Source organism: Parasteatoda tepidariorum, chromosome 10 (assembly GCF_043381705.1).
Source record: "Parasteatoda tepidariorum isolate YZ-2023 chromosome 10, CAS_Ptep_4.0, whole genome shotgun sequence".
NCBI classification, from domain to species: domain Eukaryota; kingdom Metazoa; phylum Arthropoda; class Arachnida; order Araneae; family Theridiidae; genus Parasteatoda; species Parasteatoda tepidariorum.
The window spans coordinates 47,623,768-47,640,013 of record NC_092213.1 but is presented as its reverse complement, the minus strand read 5'-3'; the positions used below and the strand labels follow the sequence as shown (position 1 = coordinate 47,640,013).

The window sequence follows — 16,246 nt, the reverse complement described above, 5'->3', positions numbered from 1 at the left end:
AATAAATTTTTTTTAACGTTTTTGAGAAATGCTAGTAGTAAACTGTTAAAAAAAAACATATATTCATGGTTTTATAACCATATTTTTTGTAAATGGTTTCAAAACCATAAAAAAAAGGTTCTTTACCACAAATTTTACAGTGAATCGGATGGACAGACAGCTGCCAGTTATTTTACCATAATTTCAGAATGAAAATTTTAACAGTGTATTATGTATGTCATTAAGTTATATATTCTTATACATTTATTTTAACACGCTTTAAATACGAGTTATTGCTGATTTGACCGAATATTTTAGCAGAACATCAGATTCTTTAATCTACTCGACTTCACCCATCTCTGNTGTGAGAAGCCTGAACCTATAAATGCCTTAAGTCAGACACTACGCAAATTTTCTTGGAGAATATGGTTAAATAACAATTTATTTAATTGTTATTTTACCATATTCAAACAAAACAGTCAAATTACCATAAATAAGATGGTATTCAAACTGTTAACTGTGAGAAAAACTGTCTATTAACTGCTTTCACTTAATACGGTTAAGCAACTAGAATTTCATTGCACTAACTAGACCCACCTAATGAAATCACTTAGTTCTTGGTAGATGGGTACATATTATAGCTCAGAGGGCTTATCTGTCAATCTCATGATCGGCAGAACTAGAGTTCGATTCCTAGTGTTGACACCAAAATATTTCGCTCATTCCCTTGAACGCATAAATAATTCCTAGAGTCCGGCACTCTCCAATGACCATTACCTTACGAATACCTGAGCTCATGTCTAGATAAAAAAATTTTTTTTTAACGTTTTTGAGAAATGCTAGTAGTAAATTGTTAAAAAAACCATATATTCATGGTTTTATAACCATATTTTTTGTAAATGGTTTCAAAACCATAGAAAAAATGTTCTTTACCGCAAACTTTACAGTTAATCGGATGGACAGACAGCTGCCCGTTATTTTACCATAATTTCAGAATGAAAATTTTAACAGTGTATTACGTCTGTCATTAAGTTATATATTCTTATACATTTATTTTAACACGCTTTAAAAACGAGTTATTGCTGATTTGACCGAATATTTTAGCAGAACATCAGATTCTTTAATCTACTCGACTTCACCCATCCCTGATAAACAGCATAAAATAAAAAAAAGGAAGCTAGTTAAGATAGAATTTCTAATAAAGGAAGGATTCCAATACATCATGATAAGGATGTCCGCAGGATATATACCTCAGTTGTCCGGCACGCATTATGTCCTATCACCGAATGACTTGTCCTGCCACCAAGAGACACAAATATAATGAAACAGAATGTCAGCTCAGAGACTTCGCACGTATTTTAAAATGTTTGCGAATGCATAACTGGAATAACGTTTTTTACGATTATTGAAGTAGCTATTTAAAGAACTGTAATCAAATGGAAAATTATTTAAAACTATTTGTTAGATGGTAACTAAAAGTGAAAATTCTTGGAAGTTTAGCTTATGCAGAAATAATTCGCAATTTTATTTTTGAAACATTTTTGAAAACAAGTTTATTTTTGCTGAACTACATCAAATGACGAGAAAAAGTGTTGATTGAAGTATATTTTATTGTTGTTTAGTTGGCTTTGTTGTTAAAATTCAAAAAGCGATTGTCATATCTTAGGGACGGGATTAAAATAAAGATTACACCATTGACTACGAACTTTAGAATTATCCCATATCGCTCCCATAAATATTATTTACATTGTAAGGATTCAAATTTGTGAAAATAGTTTATGAAAAATCTCTTGTAACAGTGAAATACTTTTTAAATTTCATTTATTTATTTATTTATTTATTTATTTATTTATTTATTTATTTGTTCCTTTATTTATTTATTGGCTATGTATTTCAATTTAAATTACAACTCGAATGCAAAGGGTATGATTTTGTTTTAAAATAAAATCCTCACTGAGAAAAAAATGATCGTATGGTTAAAAAAAAAACAAAAAAAACTTTTTTTCTGGTTAATTAAAACAAAATATACTGTATTTAAACCATTCATTTAGTTATTTTTCTCTTCATATGGTAACGGTTTACCAGAAATTCTACTTAGAGTTTAGAAATGCTGCTTTCTACTGTTCCAAAATCAATAAAAATTCTTTCCTTTGACTTGTTCAATAATTACTCCAAAACTCAATTCAATCACATAGTAGTTTAAAAAACGAGATTGCTTGCGTTGTTAATATTGCTAAAACTCAGTCTAAAAGTAAACCTTTCTAACCTTATAAAATTTCCTAGTATTTATCGACTTTGGCGAAAATATTCATTCTCGCTACGAGAAAATTAAGCCAAAAAGCAATTAAGATCAAACTTAAGCAGGCCGAAGGCGCAACCAGCCGTAATTAACGTTTATTTAAACACGTTTAGCTTGAAGGGCTGAAAATATTGTTCTAATCAATGACCAACAACTCGTGTTAGTTTTCGAACGTTCTAAACTCCACCACCCCCTCGAAAACTGATGGGTCCCTTTGATTGTTGCTTCACACAAGCCGTGTTTGAGTAATTAACCGTGAAATGAATGGACGAAAGTTTTGAACTAACGAGACGTTAAAATAGTTGGATGTGGAAAATAAAATTGAAAATGTGTAAAAAAAAAAGTGTCTTGTTAGCGCGCGTGAAACAGACTTGAAGATTTAGCTCCTTTATGAATTTTTTTTCCGTTTATTTAAGGGACTTTTCATAGTTAGAAATTGATTTTCTCTCTTTAGTTTTTTTTCCATTAGAGAATGATTAATTGCAGTTCAAAAGGTTTTATCTAAATTTCTTTATTAATTAAGTATTCGCTTTCTAATTGTAAAAACAACAATTATTGGAAAAAAACTTATGAATTTGTTTTCTTAGAAGGGGCAAAAAAATAAATTTTTTAAATGAAAAATAGAGTTTTTTGTTAAACCTATCAAGTTTATTTCTAAATTAAATTATTGAATATGCGTAGAGTACTTTAAATTTTAAAGTTATAAATTTTTCTAGTTGATTATGTTAGAAATCATAATTTATTCATATTTTGTTGTAAATTGGCGAATTTATAAGTCAGGGAAAACAAAGAAAAATTATATTTAAAATTTATTTACTCTTTCTGCATTTAGCGACCTAGTTAAAGTTCATATAAATTACACGCACAGAATTATATTTGTAAATAATAAAAAACCGGAACCTCTCTTACAAAAAAAAAAAAAATACAATTAGTGACTTTCACTCATTTTTTAACAATAATATATGACATTTTTTCATTTATACTAACAAGAAAAAAAATTATCTTACAAGCACGTATTCGAATAGTGAAATACAAATACAGAATATGCAAATGTCTATCATCTACACTACAAAAACTTTTCACCGTAAAATTTATTTTTTCAGAACATATTACGAACAAAAAACTTGATATACCATAATTTATACAATGGTAATTATCGTAAAATTACTGAATTACTCTAACTAAATAATTATTAGAGGAAAGTTGTCTAAATTGTATGTCTTCTAAATCGTATCGCCTTTGATTTCTAAAAAAGTATTTGGAGCAGAATGCCCTAGTTAGCTGATAAATTAATTAGAAAGCTTTTTTCACGTGGAGATCAGGTAGAAGAATTAAAGTGGTTGTGTACACGCGTTAAGTTTTAATTTAAGTTTATTGGTTTTACAAGTTTTCAATGTAATTTCTGAACATCCTGTGTAAGGATATATCAGATTTAATGCTATAGGTCGGTAAGCTGGTGGTACGAATTAGGCAACTGATTTCCTAAATCGTACCACTTGCAGAACTTGTAAAATTAATTAATTTTTAGTACTTACTTCAAATAAATTTTTACTAAAAAATATTTTATATGATATATAATTAGCTGAATAACTATATTTTATGATCTAAATATTTCAGTTGTAATTGTCAGTGATTTGTTTCTGATAAAAATTAAACTGCGAAAGGTGGTACGATTTAGACAACTCTCCTTTACTGTAAATCTTACAGTATAATATTTGACGGTAAAAATGGATTTTACGATAGAACGGATTCTACGGATGATGCATCTAAATTTCTTGTACTGTATACCGTAATTTGATTCGGATTTTTTTACAGCATATGAATTACATTATTTTTTTAAAAAAATTTGTAATTTAGATAATTTTACAAGATTATATTTTTTGTTTTTATTGTTCACGCCTATTTAGAAGCCTGGAAATTTGTCTTCAGCAGAAATTTATACTTTAAAGATTTAAAACATGGAAGATTTTTGAAATAATAAGTCATTAAAATAATAGTTTGAGTAACTGAAACCATGATTTTAATTTAAAACATATTTTCGTGTGAAATTTTAAAATCATCATACAGACGAATGCAGATGAAATTTCCAAACTGTAAAATTATACTTACTTTTTAAATTGAACAATAGATTCTGTGTTAAATAATCAATTCATGATCGAAAATTTCTGTTTTAATTATAATGATGCATTTTTGATCATTGACTCATATTGAATAATTATTCTATTTTTATTTCAGATCGTAACTTTTCTTGTTTTATGAGCTTCTATTAAAATCAAAGATATGTCTCTGCAGAAGAAAAGTGAAAATCCAAGTGTGCTTTTCTCTATGCTTAACTCCACAACACCATCATGACGCTTGTTTTGATAATTTGCTTTTATTTGAAACAACAAAGTGCAAGAACTTATTCGATTATTCAAGCTAAGCCTAATTCTAAGACGATGGCGCCAGGATAACATTCAGTTGTTTTCATCGTTAAGTGTCTTTGCAAAAGTCCAAAATCAAGAGCTTAAACTAGGAAACTTTCAAACTGGTTATGCAACATTATAGCCTAAATAGTAAAACTAGTTATTAGAACTATAAAATGGCTATTTATGTTGAGAAAAAGTTTTTAGAGAGCTTAAAAAAAGATCCAGAAGATAGAAATAATGATGTAAGTAGAACATTATGTCTATTTTTTTTACCATTTTTTGTTTTTTATTTTATTTTATGGGTAATTCCCCTATATGCGAATATCAAGTTTGCAGACTTTATAAGAACATAAACACTTTTCAGTTAAATAAAATCATTTTCTGTTTCTAAAACTCTTGATGTCATTTACATTTACTGTAATTTAAAGCAACCTTCATTCCTTAAAAAAAAAAATGATAAGCGTTACGAACGAATTTCAATATGTTACGTCCGCAATAGGAAATTTTAATAGCATGTCTTTAACAGCATATATTATTCTAGATATGTTTTCCTGTATGCATAACACAAAATATCTAACATGACGCTTGTTGTGAAAATTTGTTTTTACTTGAAACACTGTTAGAAATTTCTCGGAATAAATGGTTAAATAACAATTGATTGCATGGCTATTTTACCATATTTAATCAACAAAGTCAAATAACCATAGATAAAATGGTAATCAAACTGTTAAGTTTAAGAAAAACTGTTTATTAACTGCTTTCACCTAATACGGTTAAACAACCAGAATTTTATCGCACCAACTAGAACCACCTAATGAAGCTAATACTTAGTTCTTCGCTACTGCGTACATATCATAGCCGAGCTGGCTTATCTGTCAATCTCATGACCATCAGATCTGGAGTTCGAGTCCTAGTGTTGACACTACAATATTTTCTCTATTTCGTTCAACACGTGAAGAATTCCCAATGTCCGGCACTCTCCAATGACCATTAACTTACGAAAAGCTGAGCTTCTATATCTAGTTAAAAAATTATTACGTTTTTAAAAAATGCTAGTTCTAAATGATTAAAAAACCGTATAGTTTTGTATTCATGGTTTTATAACGATATTTTTGTAAATGGTTATAATACCGTAAAGGTAAAAAAATTTCTTTTCCGTAAACTTTACAGTTAATTACCGCCAATTATATTACCGTAATTTTAGAAGGAAAATTTTAACTGTGAACAACAAAGTGCAAAAATTTATTCAATAATTGGAGTTAAGCCTAATTCTAAGACGATGACACTATGATACTTGACAAAAGCATAATATCGCAATTTGTTAAAAATATCGTTCTAACTCCATTTTAGTTTTTTTTTTTACTGAAAAGTTTACGTTCATAAAAAGTGGGTGTTATCATTTGAAAATTTTGTAATTTTATCACTTTAACTGTAACCGCGAGAACTACGCAATCGTTTTTACCACGATTCTTGACAGCATAGATCATGATGCCCATGTACAAAATTTCATTCACTCGAATGGTATACTCTCCAGTAAGTCACATGTCGGAAAAAATTATCGTTTATATTTCTTTTACCTTTTTCTGTAGTATTTGTTATGGGAAATTTCATTATTAACGAATATCGTGTTTGCTGACTTTAAAACTACATATCTAAGCCATAACAAATCAAGCAGTTCCACTAATTTTTGTTATAATAACTGCTAATGTCAATTGCATATTAACTTCAATTTTTTAGTAACTTTCATTAGTTTAAAAAGAATTTAAAAAATTAAATTTGTGTGTTATGGATAAAACACAATAATCACGTCTGTCAAAGCTAAATTATATATTTTTTTAAATTTCTTATTAATCTTTTTTTCTTCTTATTATTCTTATTTTTTAAAATTTCAAATTTCTTAAAGGTAATAAAAATTTTAGTAAGTGTAAATGGCACTAAGTTATTTTAGCAAAAATTAGTAGAACTGCTTAATTTGTTTAAAACTGAGAACAAAAATGACATTTGTAAATGGTGGAATTGCCTATGAGTAATGTAATAATTTAATTAGAATGATGGAAAGAATATAGAGTAATAAAAGTCAGATTAATGCGAAAGTAATTGTGAAGAATATACAATATGTGAAATAAAAACGTGTGTGTCATAAAAAACAACAAAAATTCGCATTTAATGAAATATATAAAAAAATTTTCTTTACTTTAAATTATAAAATACAAATTGGCACCAAATTTTGCCTCAAAAACAGTTTTATTACAGCTCCAAATGAAGCACATTGCTTCAATTTTCCTCAGTCGATGCAATAGAATCATTTTTGCACGTTATTTCTTTATTTGATTTTGTTTCTTTGTCTTAGTTAATTTTAATTCTGTCTTTAGTTGATAAAAGTATACATGTTTCGCCGCATCGAATTAAAAAAAAAAACAATTCATATTTTCTGGAATAGATAGAGCAACAGGATAACCTGAATAGCTTAATGAAGTTGAAATTCATATTTCCAAATGTAGAAATAAAATTTTCTAACCATCTCCTATTTAAACTAATCAGCAGAACCCTCTTATTTGAGCGTCAGGAATTGATTAATCTAAACTTATGAATGTTCATTCAGATAAAGTACATTCTTCTGTCCTAATTTGTATTTCAAAATATCAATTGCACTATGTTGTTTGCATTTGTAGGGTAAACCCCTCAAACCATTAAGATTCTATGTTAGTACGTAAAAATCTGATTGCTTAGAACGGAAGCTTTTTTTATGTTCAGATTTTGCTTTCAGCAATATATGTAATCTTATTACAGCACGATTCCCAGAAATTTCATTCCAAAGCGTATTGTAGTTTTTTTCTTCAATTGGAACAAAGATTACGTCACTTATCTTTTTGTTCAAAAAATGACTAAAAATCATTGTGTTATTATCAAAATATGACATATAACTGATAAAACTATTCATATCTATTTACAATATATCTTGTGTACCAACTACTTAAGCATTTAGAGATCACTTGAGAAAAGAATAGATTATAGACTTTGATGTTATGATTCATCGTTTATTTAATTGTATGGATAATAAAATAAGAAAAAGTTGAATTCTTTATTTTTGGTTTAATATAATATATATGTGATAAATTTTCCCGTCATATTTGTTACGGAAAAAAAATTAAGTGGCAATTTACATGCAAAATTTTTTTCCCTCCAATGCAAATCTATTCACCTTTTCCACATGCGATCAATACAATATTATTCCTGCTTTTTGCAAATAATCTATGGAATTTATTCAAAATTCAATATAAGCAAATTTATCCGCTTGTTCTCGCATGCCAACTTATTTACATTTACTGTTAGAGATATTGTAAAAATATTGCAAACACACGTACACGTAAATCCTCAAATTTCAAACATGTTATTTTTTACAATATCAACTTATATAATTTGTTTTCCTTTAAAAACGATTATAAAGATAAAGAGATAAAAAATTTTGAAAACATTAAACTACCTTTCATAAAAATTATATCCTATTGTACAGTATAGTATTGTATAGTATTTTGCTTTTTTTCTAATATCATACTTTTTTAAATCCATTTTTTAAAATTTATATATCATCTTTTGAAAATGTAAGAAAAATTGAAGATTATATTTCACATGCATCAAGGCAATATAAAGGTAAAATTCGTCGAAATTTTAACTTAAAAACCGTTTTTACTTTTACTGTTTAGGTATAAAAACATTTTAAATTCTAATTTTCTTTTAAAATACATTAAAAGTAACTTTTTAATGCGAAATTATTTCATAATCCAGCAATTTTAAGCTCTATCTAAATTACATTTGTCAAATAATAAGTATCTTGAAATATTTTGATTTTAAAAAATATTTAAGAAAATTAAATAAGTACACAATTTTTTAAATAATTTTAAAAATGGCCTAATTCCAAATCGTTTTTAATTTTAAATTCAAACTTTTATTTTTAACTAAAGTCGCAACTTTAGACTAAGATAGAAATTGCTGATCAGCATTTATTCAACAAAGGAAGAAGAAACAGCAAAAGGAACAAACGAATTTAAGAGACAACAATCCTAAAAATGTATGGAACACATTCAAACAATAACTCATATAATACCAAACGACAACAAAAGTTTTACTGAATTTTGAAGAAATTATTAGAAGTAAAAATGTACTTCCTAAATACTAATTAAATAACATTTATACTCCTGATCTTGTGCTCATAAAAAAGAACATTATCGAAATTTCCATCACGTTTCAAATATTTGGTCGTATTATTTCTAAACTTTTATGCATGCTCAGTTATCACAAATTAGAGAATTCCGCATCTTATATACGAGATAAAAATCGTCTGCTGAATTAGTTACGTTGCGCCATTTTTCTTTGCTATTTTTGTCTGCAGCATTAGTATTCTGATGTACTCTTCTTTTCTAGGTTAGAGACGAGATTTATCTGATGTATTTTTGTGACTTATTATGAGTAACCTATTATAAATTTGTTTTAAAGTACAAAAGAATAATATTTATTTTGAAATGAGATGGAAATATTAAGGTTAATGGATCAAAAAATGGTTTTTTAGGGTACTATCCATTTAATGTGCAATGAGCGTTCGCTTTGCTTAAACTAAATGAAACATTACTCCGGATTCTATTCAGAATGCTTTAATTTACTAATGGACAAAACTCGGAAACTGCTCTATTTGAGCTGAGAAAAATCTACTTTATTTTAACAATATATATTAATAATCAATAGAGATTTCTTTTTTTGTTAATTACCATAAATCTAGGTTATTTTGAAATTTTTTTCACGCGTTTTTATGAAAGGTGGGTAAGTTTAAAAAACTGGAAAGATGGGTAATAAGAGGTGCTGTTACCCTTTTATAAAAGAATAAAAATTATAGATTGTTTAATAATAAAAGATTGAGGTTATAGTTTATTGTTGATAACTTATTTCAAAGATAGTTTGGTTACATGATTCGTTCCAAGATGTACGCTATTCCTTAAAACTAATCCAATAATTTATTTCATTATGCAAATTAATTAAAACTAAGTACTAATCCTTAATACTAAAAGAAAACACAAATATTTTTAATTCTAAATAGAAAAAACTTCTTTGAAAAAAATGCGCTAAAAAGCAGCAGAAGTTTCAGAAAAAAGTAGCAATAAAGAAAAAGAAAATGAAGGAAATAAAAATGAAAATATGACCACCGAAGCGACGTCTTCAGGGGGTACCGGCCCCGGTAGCCATGAAAACAAAACCATTTCTAATTGAGGGAGAAGCAAAAGCTTAAATTAACTCCCTCAGTACCCCAATGGTTTTGTATAGAAGTCCAGGAAAAAAACATGCAATATAAATAACAAATTAAGAAAAGAAACTCGAACAAAATCATCAGAAAAATAAAAACTCACATAGTCACATAGTTTCACACACAGTCACATACTCACATGAGTTTTTATTTTTCTGATGATTTTGCTTGAGTTTCTTTTCTTAATTTGTTATTTATATTGCATGTTTTTTTCCTGGACTTCTATACAAAACCATCGGGGTACTGAGGGAGTTGATTTAAGCATTTGCTTCTCCCTCAATTAGAAATGGTTTTGTTTTTATGGCTACCAGGGCCGGTACCCCCTGAAGACGTCGGCTTCGGTGGTCATACTTTCATTTTTATTTCCTTCATTTTCTTTTTCTTTATTACTAATCTTTAAAATAGTTTGATGGCATTTTTTAAGATAGTTTTTTTTTCAATTAATAAATGTTTAAGATTTATTAATTATTTAATAAACTTCATTCACTATAATTCTTAAAAATTCTATTTATAGAATATAAACTTTCAAATTTAAGTATTAAAAATTAATAATAAAGTTACAAATTATATTCGCGTATACTTTTAAATTTACCTTGAAAATAAGACATTGAAATCCTTGCAGTTTATTTTTCAATTCTTATTTGAAATAAATTTGCGTTTTTAGTTAATATAATTTGTATAATATGCTTTTATTTAAAACTTTAATGATAAATTTTAAAAAATGGAACCGAGATTCGAAATGAAATTTCGGCTGATAATTTTTTTCCATTTTTTTATTGGAATTATGATATTATTTATGCAATGAGACAATGTTCCTCCTAACGTGAATTTAACGAAACGATTAAAATGAAACTGTTTCCTAATAAATAGTTTCCTAATAAATAAATGTATACTAACTGTTGCTTACAAAAAATAATTTTATTGCTATATATTAGTACTACATTAGTAAGCAGGGCAATTTTGAAGGTAAACTATGTATTTGAAGCAAAATTGTTTTTAATATTGTAGTTCATTTGAATGTGACGAATAAAAATTAATATCTCTTGCTAAAGTAACCTTTTGTTTTACTTTCTGTCAGAAATAAATAAATTAGTAAAAAAAATAGTTTTTTTTTCTATAAAAAGCACGGACGAAAAAAAATATGGTTAAAATTTACCATACTGATAGTCTCTAGTTTTTTTTCTTCTCTTAAACATAATTCTGGTATTTAAAGCAAACATATACAGTATTTAAACCATTCATTTGGTAATTTTTCCGTTCGTATGATAACAGTTTACCGAGAATCCTGATTTCAAAATCATAGTTTTTTTTTATCACCACTAATTTAGTAAAAATTGCTAAACTGAAAAGCATATTTAGCCGAATAAAGGGTTTTCATGTCATGATCTAAGGTGTCATTTCCAAGAATTTCCCAATTTTAACGCATTTGCCAAATTTTAACACGTATTATAAAACAATATTTTATTGTTTTTTTTATCAAAATCATTACCAAACTACTTCGGTAAAAAATCGCCGAGCCTTTAGTTATTCCCGTACTGACAGAAATACGTTAAAATTGACCATGTTCTGGCGATTTTGACCATACTTGTCAAAGTGAAGCGAAACCGCTTTAAGTGATACAATTTTATCACACACTTTTTAGCGCTAATTTCCTACGTACTTCAATTTTCATTTCAATTTTCTAGAACAGATAGTATAGTTTAAAAGTAACTTAGTTAAATTTCTTGCAGTAATAACTAGTGTTTACAATGCCTCTTTTTTTCAAACACTCCAAAAAACATATAAATTCCGAAAAGTACAAAATCTCTTTCAAATAATTTTCCTTTTAATTTTGAAAATCCAAAAAAATTTTTTTATTAATTTCATTTAATACCGGAAAAATGAAACTCTCTTTTTTTCAACTGCTGAGTCGTAAAGGACATATAATTCCTTCAACGATATTTATTTTCGAGAAATTTCCCAATTATTTACTTATTAGTAGGGCCACCTCGAATTTTCGGAAGGGGCGAAATTTCAATTTAGCCTAAATAAAAATTTCAAATTTGACCGAATCATCAATAAGTATGTAATTCATTAGCTCCAATAAAAACATTCATTTTGTTGTTAATATCTTCGCAATATATTAATTTTTTCCAAAAATATATTACTGATTTAAAGACTTTATACTTAATTATTCTAGTCAATGAGTTGCGATTGATTTATGGGTAAGGCCGTTGTGAAGATCCGCGGTTCGATCCCCAGTGGTGACTTGAAGCCCACTCAGCTTCAGATCAGTAGATGCTAGTTTTTCTAGGAAGTAAAGGCTGTCTGTGCGCAATACTGACCACATTACCACAATTAGCAATTCCCGCATTGTGGAACCTTAACCTGCATGAACCCCCTGACACTCAAAGAGGCTTTTAATAACTAAATTTGAAAAAGAAGGAGAGAAAAAAATCAATTTGCAGCTGAAATGAAGACAAATTTTTCTCTACCCTATGAATCGAGTAACAAACAATTTAGTAATAGGCAAATCGCGTCGAATACCGGATATAAATAAAATAGGTATTTTCAGAATCATGCCCTAAAATGAAAATATAATTTTAGTAAATAAAAAATGAAGAATAACAAATTACTCATAAGGAAAATGTTAGCTGAACTTATGTAAAATACATTTATTTGTTGAATTTAAAAAAAATGAGCAATAATAAATTAGATACGGATATAGTGAATGTGATTTTATCTCCAATTTTTTCACTTAATATACATAATAAATAATAATAACCAATAAACTAATAAAACCGGCATATAAACAGATGAAATAAAAGTTATTTCCTCAAACATTTTTACGTTATTACTTAATTTTTACGTTTTTTTCTTATATCATAGAAGGGATTTTGCAAAAGCCTCATTCTTTTCTCCTAAGTTTTATTCAATACCCCAATTTTTATTCATTTCCATTTTATTTTTTGTGTTTTATTTTAATTACATTAAAGGATAGGCCCTTTGCAGTTTATTGCTCCTCAATCCTCGGAGTTTTACAATTTAATTACTCCAAATAAGAGAGAAATTAATGCAAAATAAGACATGTCGTTCATAATTTTATTTGTGTTCTTGAAATAAAATAAGAGAAAATGAATTTTCTTAAATATCTCGAATGGATAAGCAAAATTTGCCAAATAATGAAAATGTTTAGGAAATCGCAGTGATCTCCCGGGACCACCCATCCTAGAGCCCCTGCTTATTAGCAAAACGTAACAAAAGAGTTCTGAAAGTAAGAGCTTCTATCAACAAATTTACGAAAAATTAGTCTAGGTTTCAGCAAACCAAAATAATTTATCCTATATTTTCTATAAATATATAAATATTAGGCTCCACATTTATCCATACTTATAATTTANCTCTACCCTATGAATCGAGTAACAAACAATTTAGTAATAGGCAAATCTCGTCGAATACCGGATATAAATAAAATAGGTATTTTCAGAATCATGCCCTAAAATGAAAATATAATTTTAGTAAATAAAAAATGAAGAATAACAAATTACTCATAAGGAAAATGTTAGCTGAACTTATGTAAAATACATTTATTTGTTGAATTTAAAAAAAATGAACAATAATAAATTAGATACGAATATAATGAATGTGATTTTATGCCTTATTTTTCCAGTTAATATACATAATAAATAATAATAACTTAATAAACTAATAAGACCGGCATATAAACAGATGTAATAAAAATGATTTCTTTAAACATTTTTACGTTATTACTTAATTTTCACGTTTTTTTCTTATATCATCGAAGGGATTTTGTAAAAGACTCATTCTTTTCTCCTAAGTTTTATTCAATACCCCAATTTTTATTTATTTTTATTTTATTTTTTTATGTTTTATTTTAATTACATTGAAGGATAGATCCTTTACCGTTTATTGCTCCCCAATCCTCGAAGTTTTACATTTCAATTACTCCAAATAAGAGAGAAATTTAAGCAAAATAAGACATGCCGTTCATAATTTTATTTGTGTTCTCTAAATAAAATAAGAGAAAGTGAATTTCGTAAATTAATCTTATTAGAGAAACGTAACAAAAGAGATTTGAAAGTAAGAGCTTCTATCAACATATTTACAAAACATTAGTCTAGGTTTCAGCAAGCAAAATAATGTATGCATAATTTTCAATAAATATTAAGCTCCATATTTATCCATACTTATAATTTAATTTTCTTTTTTGCTATTGAATTTTATTAAAAAAGTGATGCAAAATGTAGTACACCTCTGAATAATATCCAATATATTTGATATAATCAGTCAGCAAATAAATTCTGGCCCGACGTGAAACTAATCACTAATTTAAAAAGCTATTCTATTTAATATTTTGGATTTTGAAATGGAAATTTAGTAATTTTCTTCATTTTTCTCGATAAACAAGTTTCTTTGTTCCATTATTTCAATTTCAAATCCTGTTATTAAATCATTATATGTCTTATAATTTTGACCAAAAGTTTTCTTGTCACAGTTAAATGAAAAATAAACTTAACAATCGTGTTGGTTACGCCTTTAGTGCTGCCATCTAGGTATTATATTTTAAACTTAAGACCACAGTTTAAAATTATCTTGAATGATGCGCTCTTTTGCGATTTTTATTTTCCTGGTCGTGATTAACACTTTATTTATTCATATCTCATTATTTATTTATTCATTTATTTATTTTTTTGAATTTCAGATAATTCAAATAATACTAAAATTACCTTGAATTATCAAAATTTAAGATACTTGCTAAACAAAATTGTAATTGAACGTAATTTTTTCATCATCTTTCTGTGCTGTTTGAAGTCTGTTACTGTTTATAAACCTATTGTAAATATCTTTTTTTTTTAGGATCATCACATTATCTATTCCTATCTGCATGGATTAGAAGCATTGTCTTCCCTAAGAGAAGCATCACTTCGTACGATATGTAAATCAGTGCGCTACGAAGCATTTGAAGCGAATGATATTTTATACTGGTAAGTTAAATTACTGCAATTTCAATTTAACATTTCAAAAAAAAAATATTTTATTAATCTACTAAATAATTTATGTGTTATGAAATTTTGCGGAATCATACCACACAGAGACAATATTCATGTTTTTTATATAAAAATTATATTAATAATCGGCTTTATTATTAAAGCCGTGATGAAATACAAAGGTTTTTGACAGGTAATATTTTAGTTTACACAATAATTTCCATGATTTACATCTGCGTATTTATATCTCTGATTTAGTTAATCACTAAAACTCAAAAGCCTTTTCTCTATTTTTGCCGTTTCTAAAAATGTTAAATATGATAATCTTTAACGTTTAACATAGTAGTTAAAGCAATGAAGCATGATACATGAAGTAAAATTGTTTTTTTTTTATACCTTCGTACTACGAAAAAGTAGTTCTTTTTTTTTTCATTATATGAACAAAAAAAAAGCAATTTTATGACGGTCAAAGGCAACCAATATTTTTAAATTCAACGAAGTTTTCAATCCTTCGTTACTAGAGAACAAGAGAATCGAATAAAAATTAGAAAAAAAGTATTTGAATCCTTCGTTACTAGAAAATTGGAGAATCAAATTAAAAATTAGAAGATAAATATTTGAATCAAAAAGAAAAAAAAAATATGAAGAACATTAAGAAAAACAATAAGTTTTATTTACTGCGCATAAGCTGCAAGTCATAAATAAACTCATAAAATAATTTCAAAATGTAGAGATAGCATGGAAAAAATTACGATGCAAAAATCTTTGCAATGAGAAAAAAGGGGAGGATCTTTCTGACCCAAATTCACAGGTGTTCAAAAGGGTGTGTTCAAAAAAAGGGGGGAGGGGAATAATAATAATAATAATAAAAATAAAAACGCTCTCCTTTCTCTCTTCTTTTTGGTTTCTTGTTACTTTCATTTTTTTTCTTCCTATTTTTCCTTTCTAGAATCCTTTCTGGCCTAAAGTCACAGGTGTTCAAAAGGGTGTGGTGTTCAAAAGGGTGAGTTCGAAAAAAGGGGGGAGGGGAATAATAATAATAATAATAAAAACGCTCTCCTTTCTCCCTTCTTTTTGGTTTCTTGTTACTTTTATTTTTTTTCTTCCTATTTTTCCTTTCTAGAATCCTTTCTGGCCCAAAGTCACAGGTGTTCAAAAGGGTGTGTTCGAAAAAAGGGGGGAGGGGAATAATAAAAATAAAAACGCTCTCCTTTCTCCCTTCTTTTTGGTTTTTATTTTTTTTTCTTCCTATTTTTCCTTTCTAGAATCCTTTCTGGCC

The 16,246-nt window shown here is 27.3% G+C and overlaps 1 protein-coding gene across 1 annotated transcript in view; it reads left to right on the top strand.

The window, feature by feature from the left end:
• LOC107455860 (rap guanine nucleotide exchange factor 6) overlaps positions 1-16,246 on the top strand; it is a 372,206-nt gene that overhangs the window by 74,638 nt on the left and 281,322 nt on the right. The window contains exons 2-3 of the mRNA XM_043045121.2: positions 4,514-4,928; positions 14,837-14,964. Coding sequence (XP_042901055.1) covers positions 4,860-4,928; positions 14,837-14,964 — 197 coding nt within the window. The 5' untranslated portion in view covers positions 4,514-4,859. The remainder of the gene's footprint in view (positions 1-4,513; positions 4,929-14,836; positions 14,965-16,246) is intronic.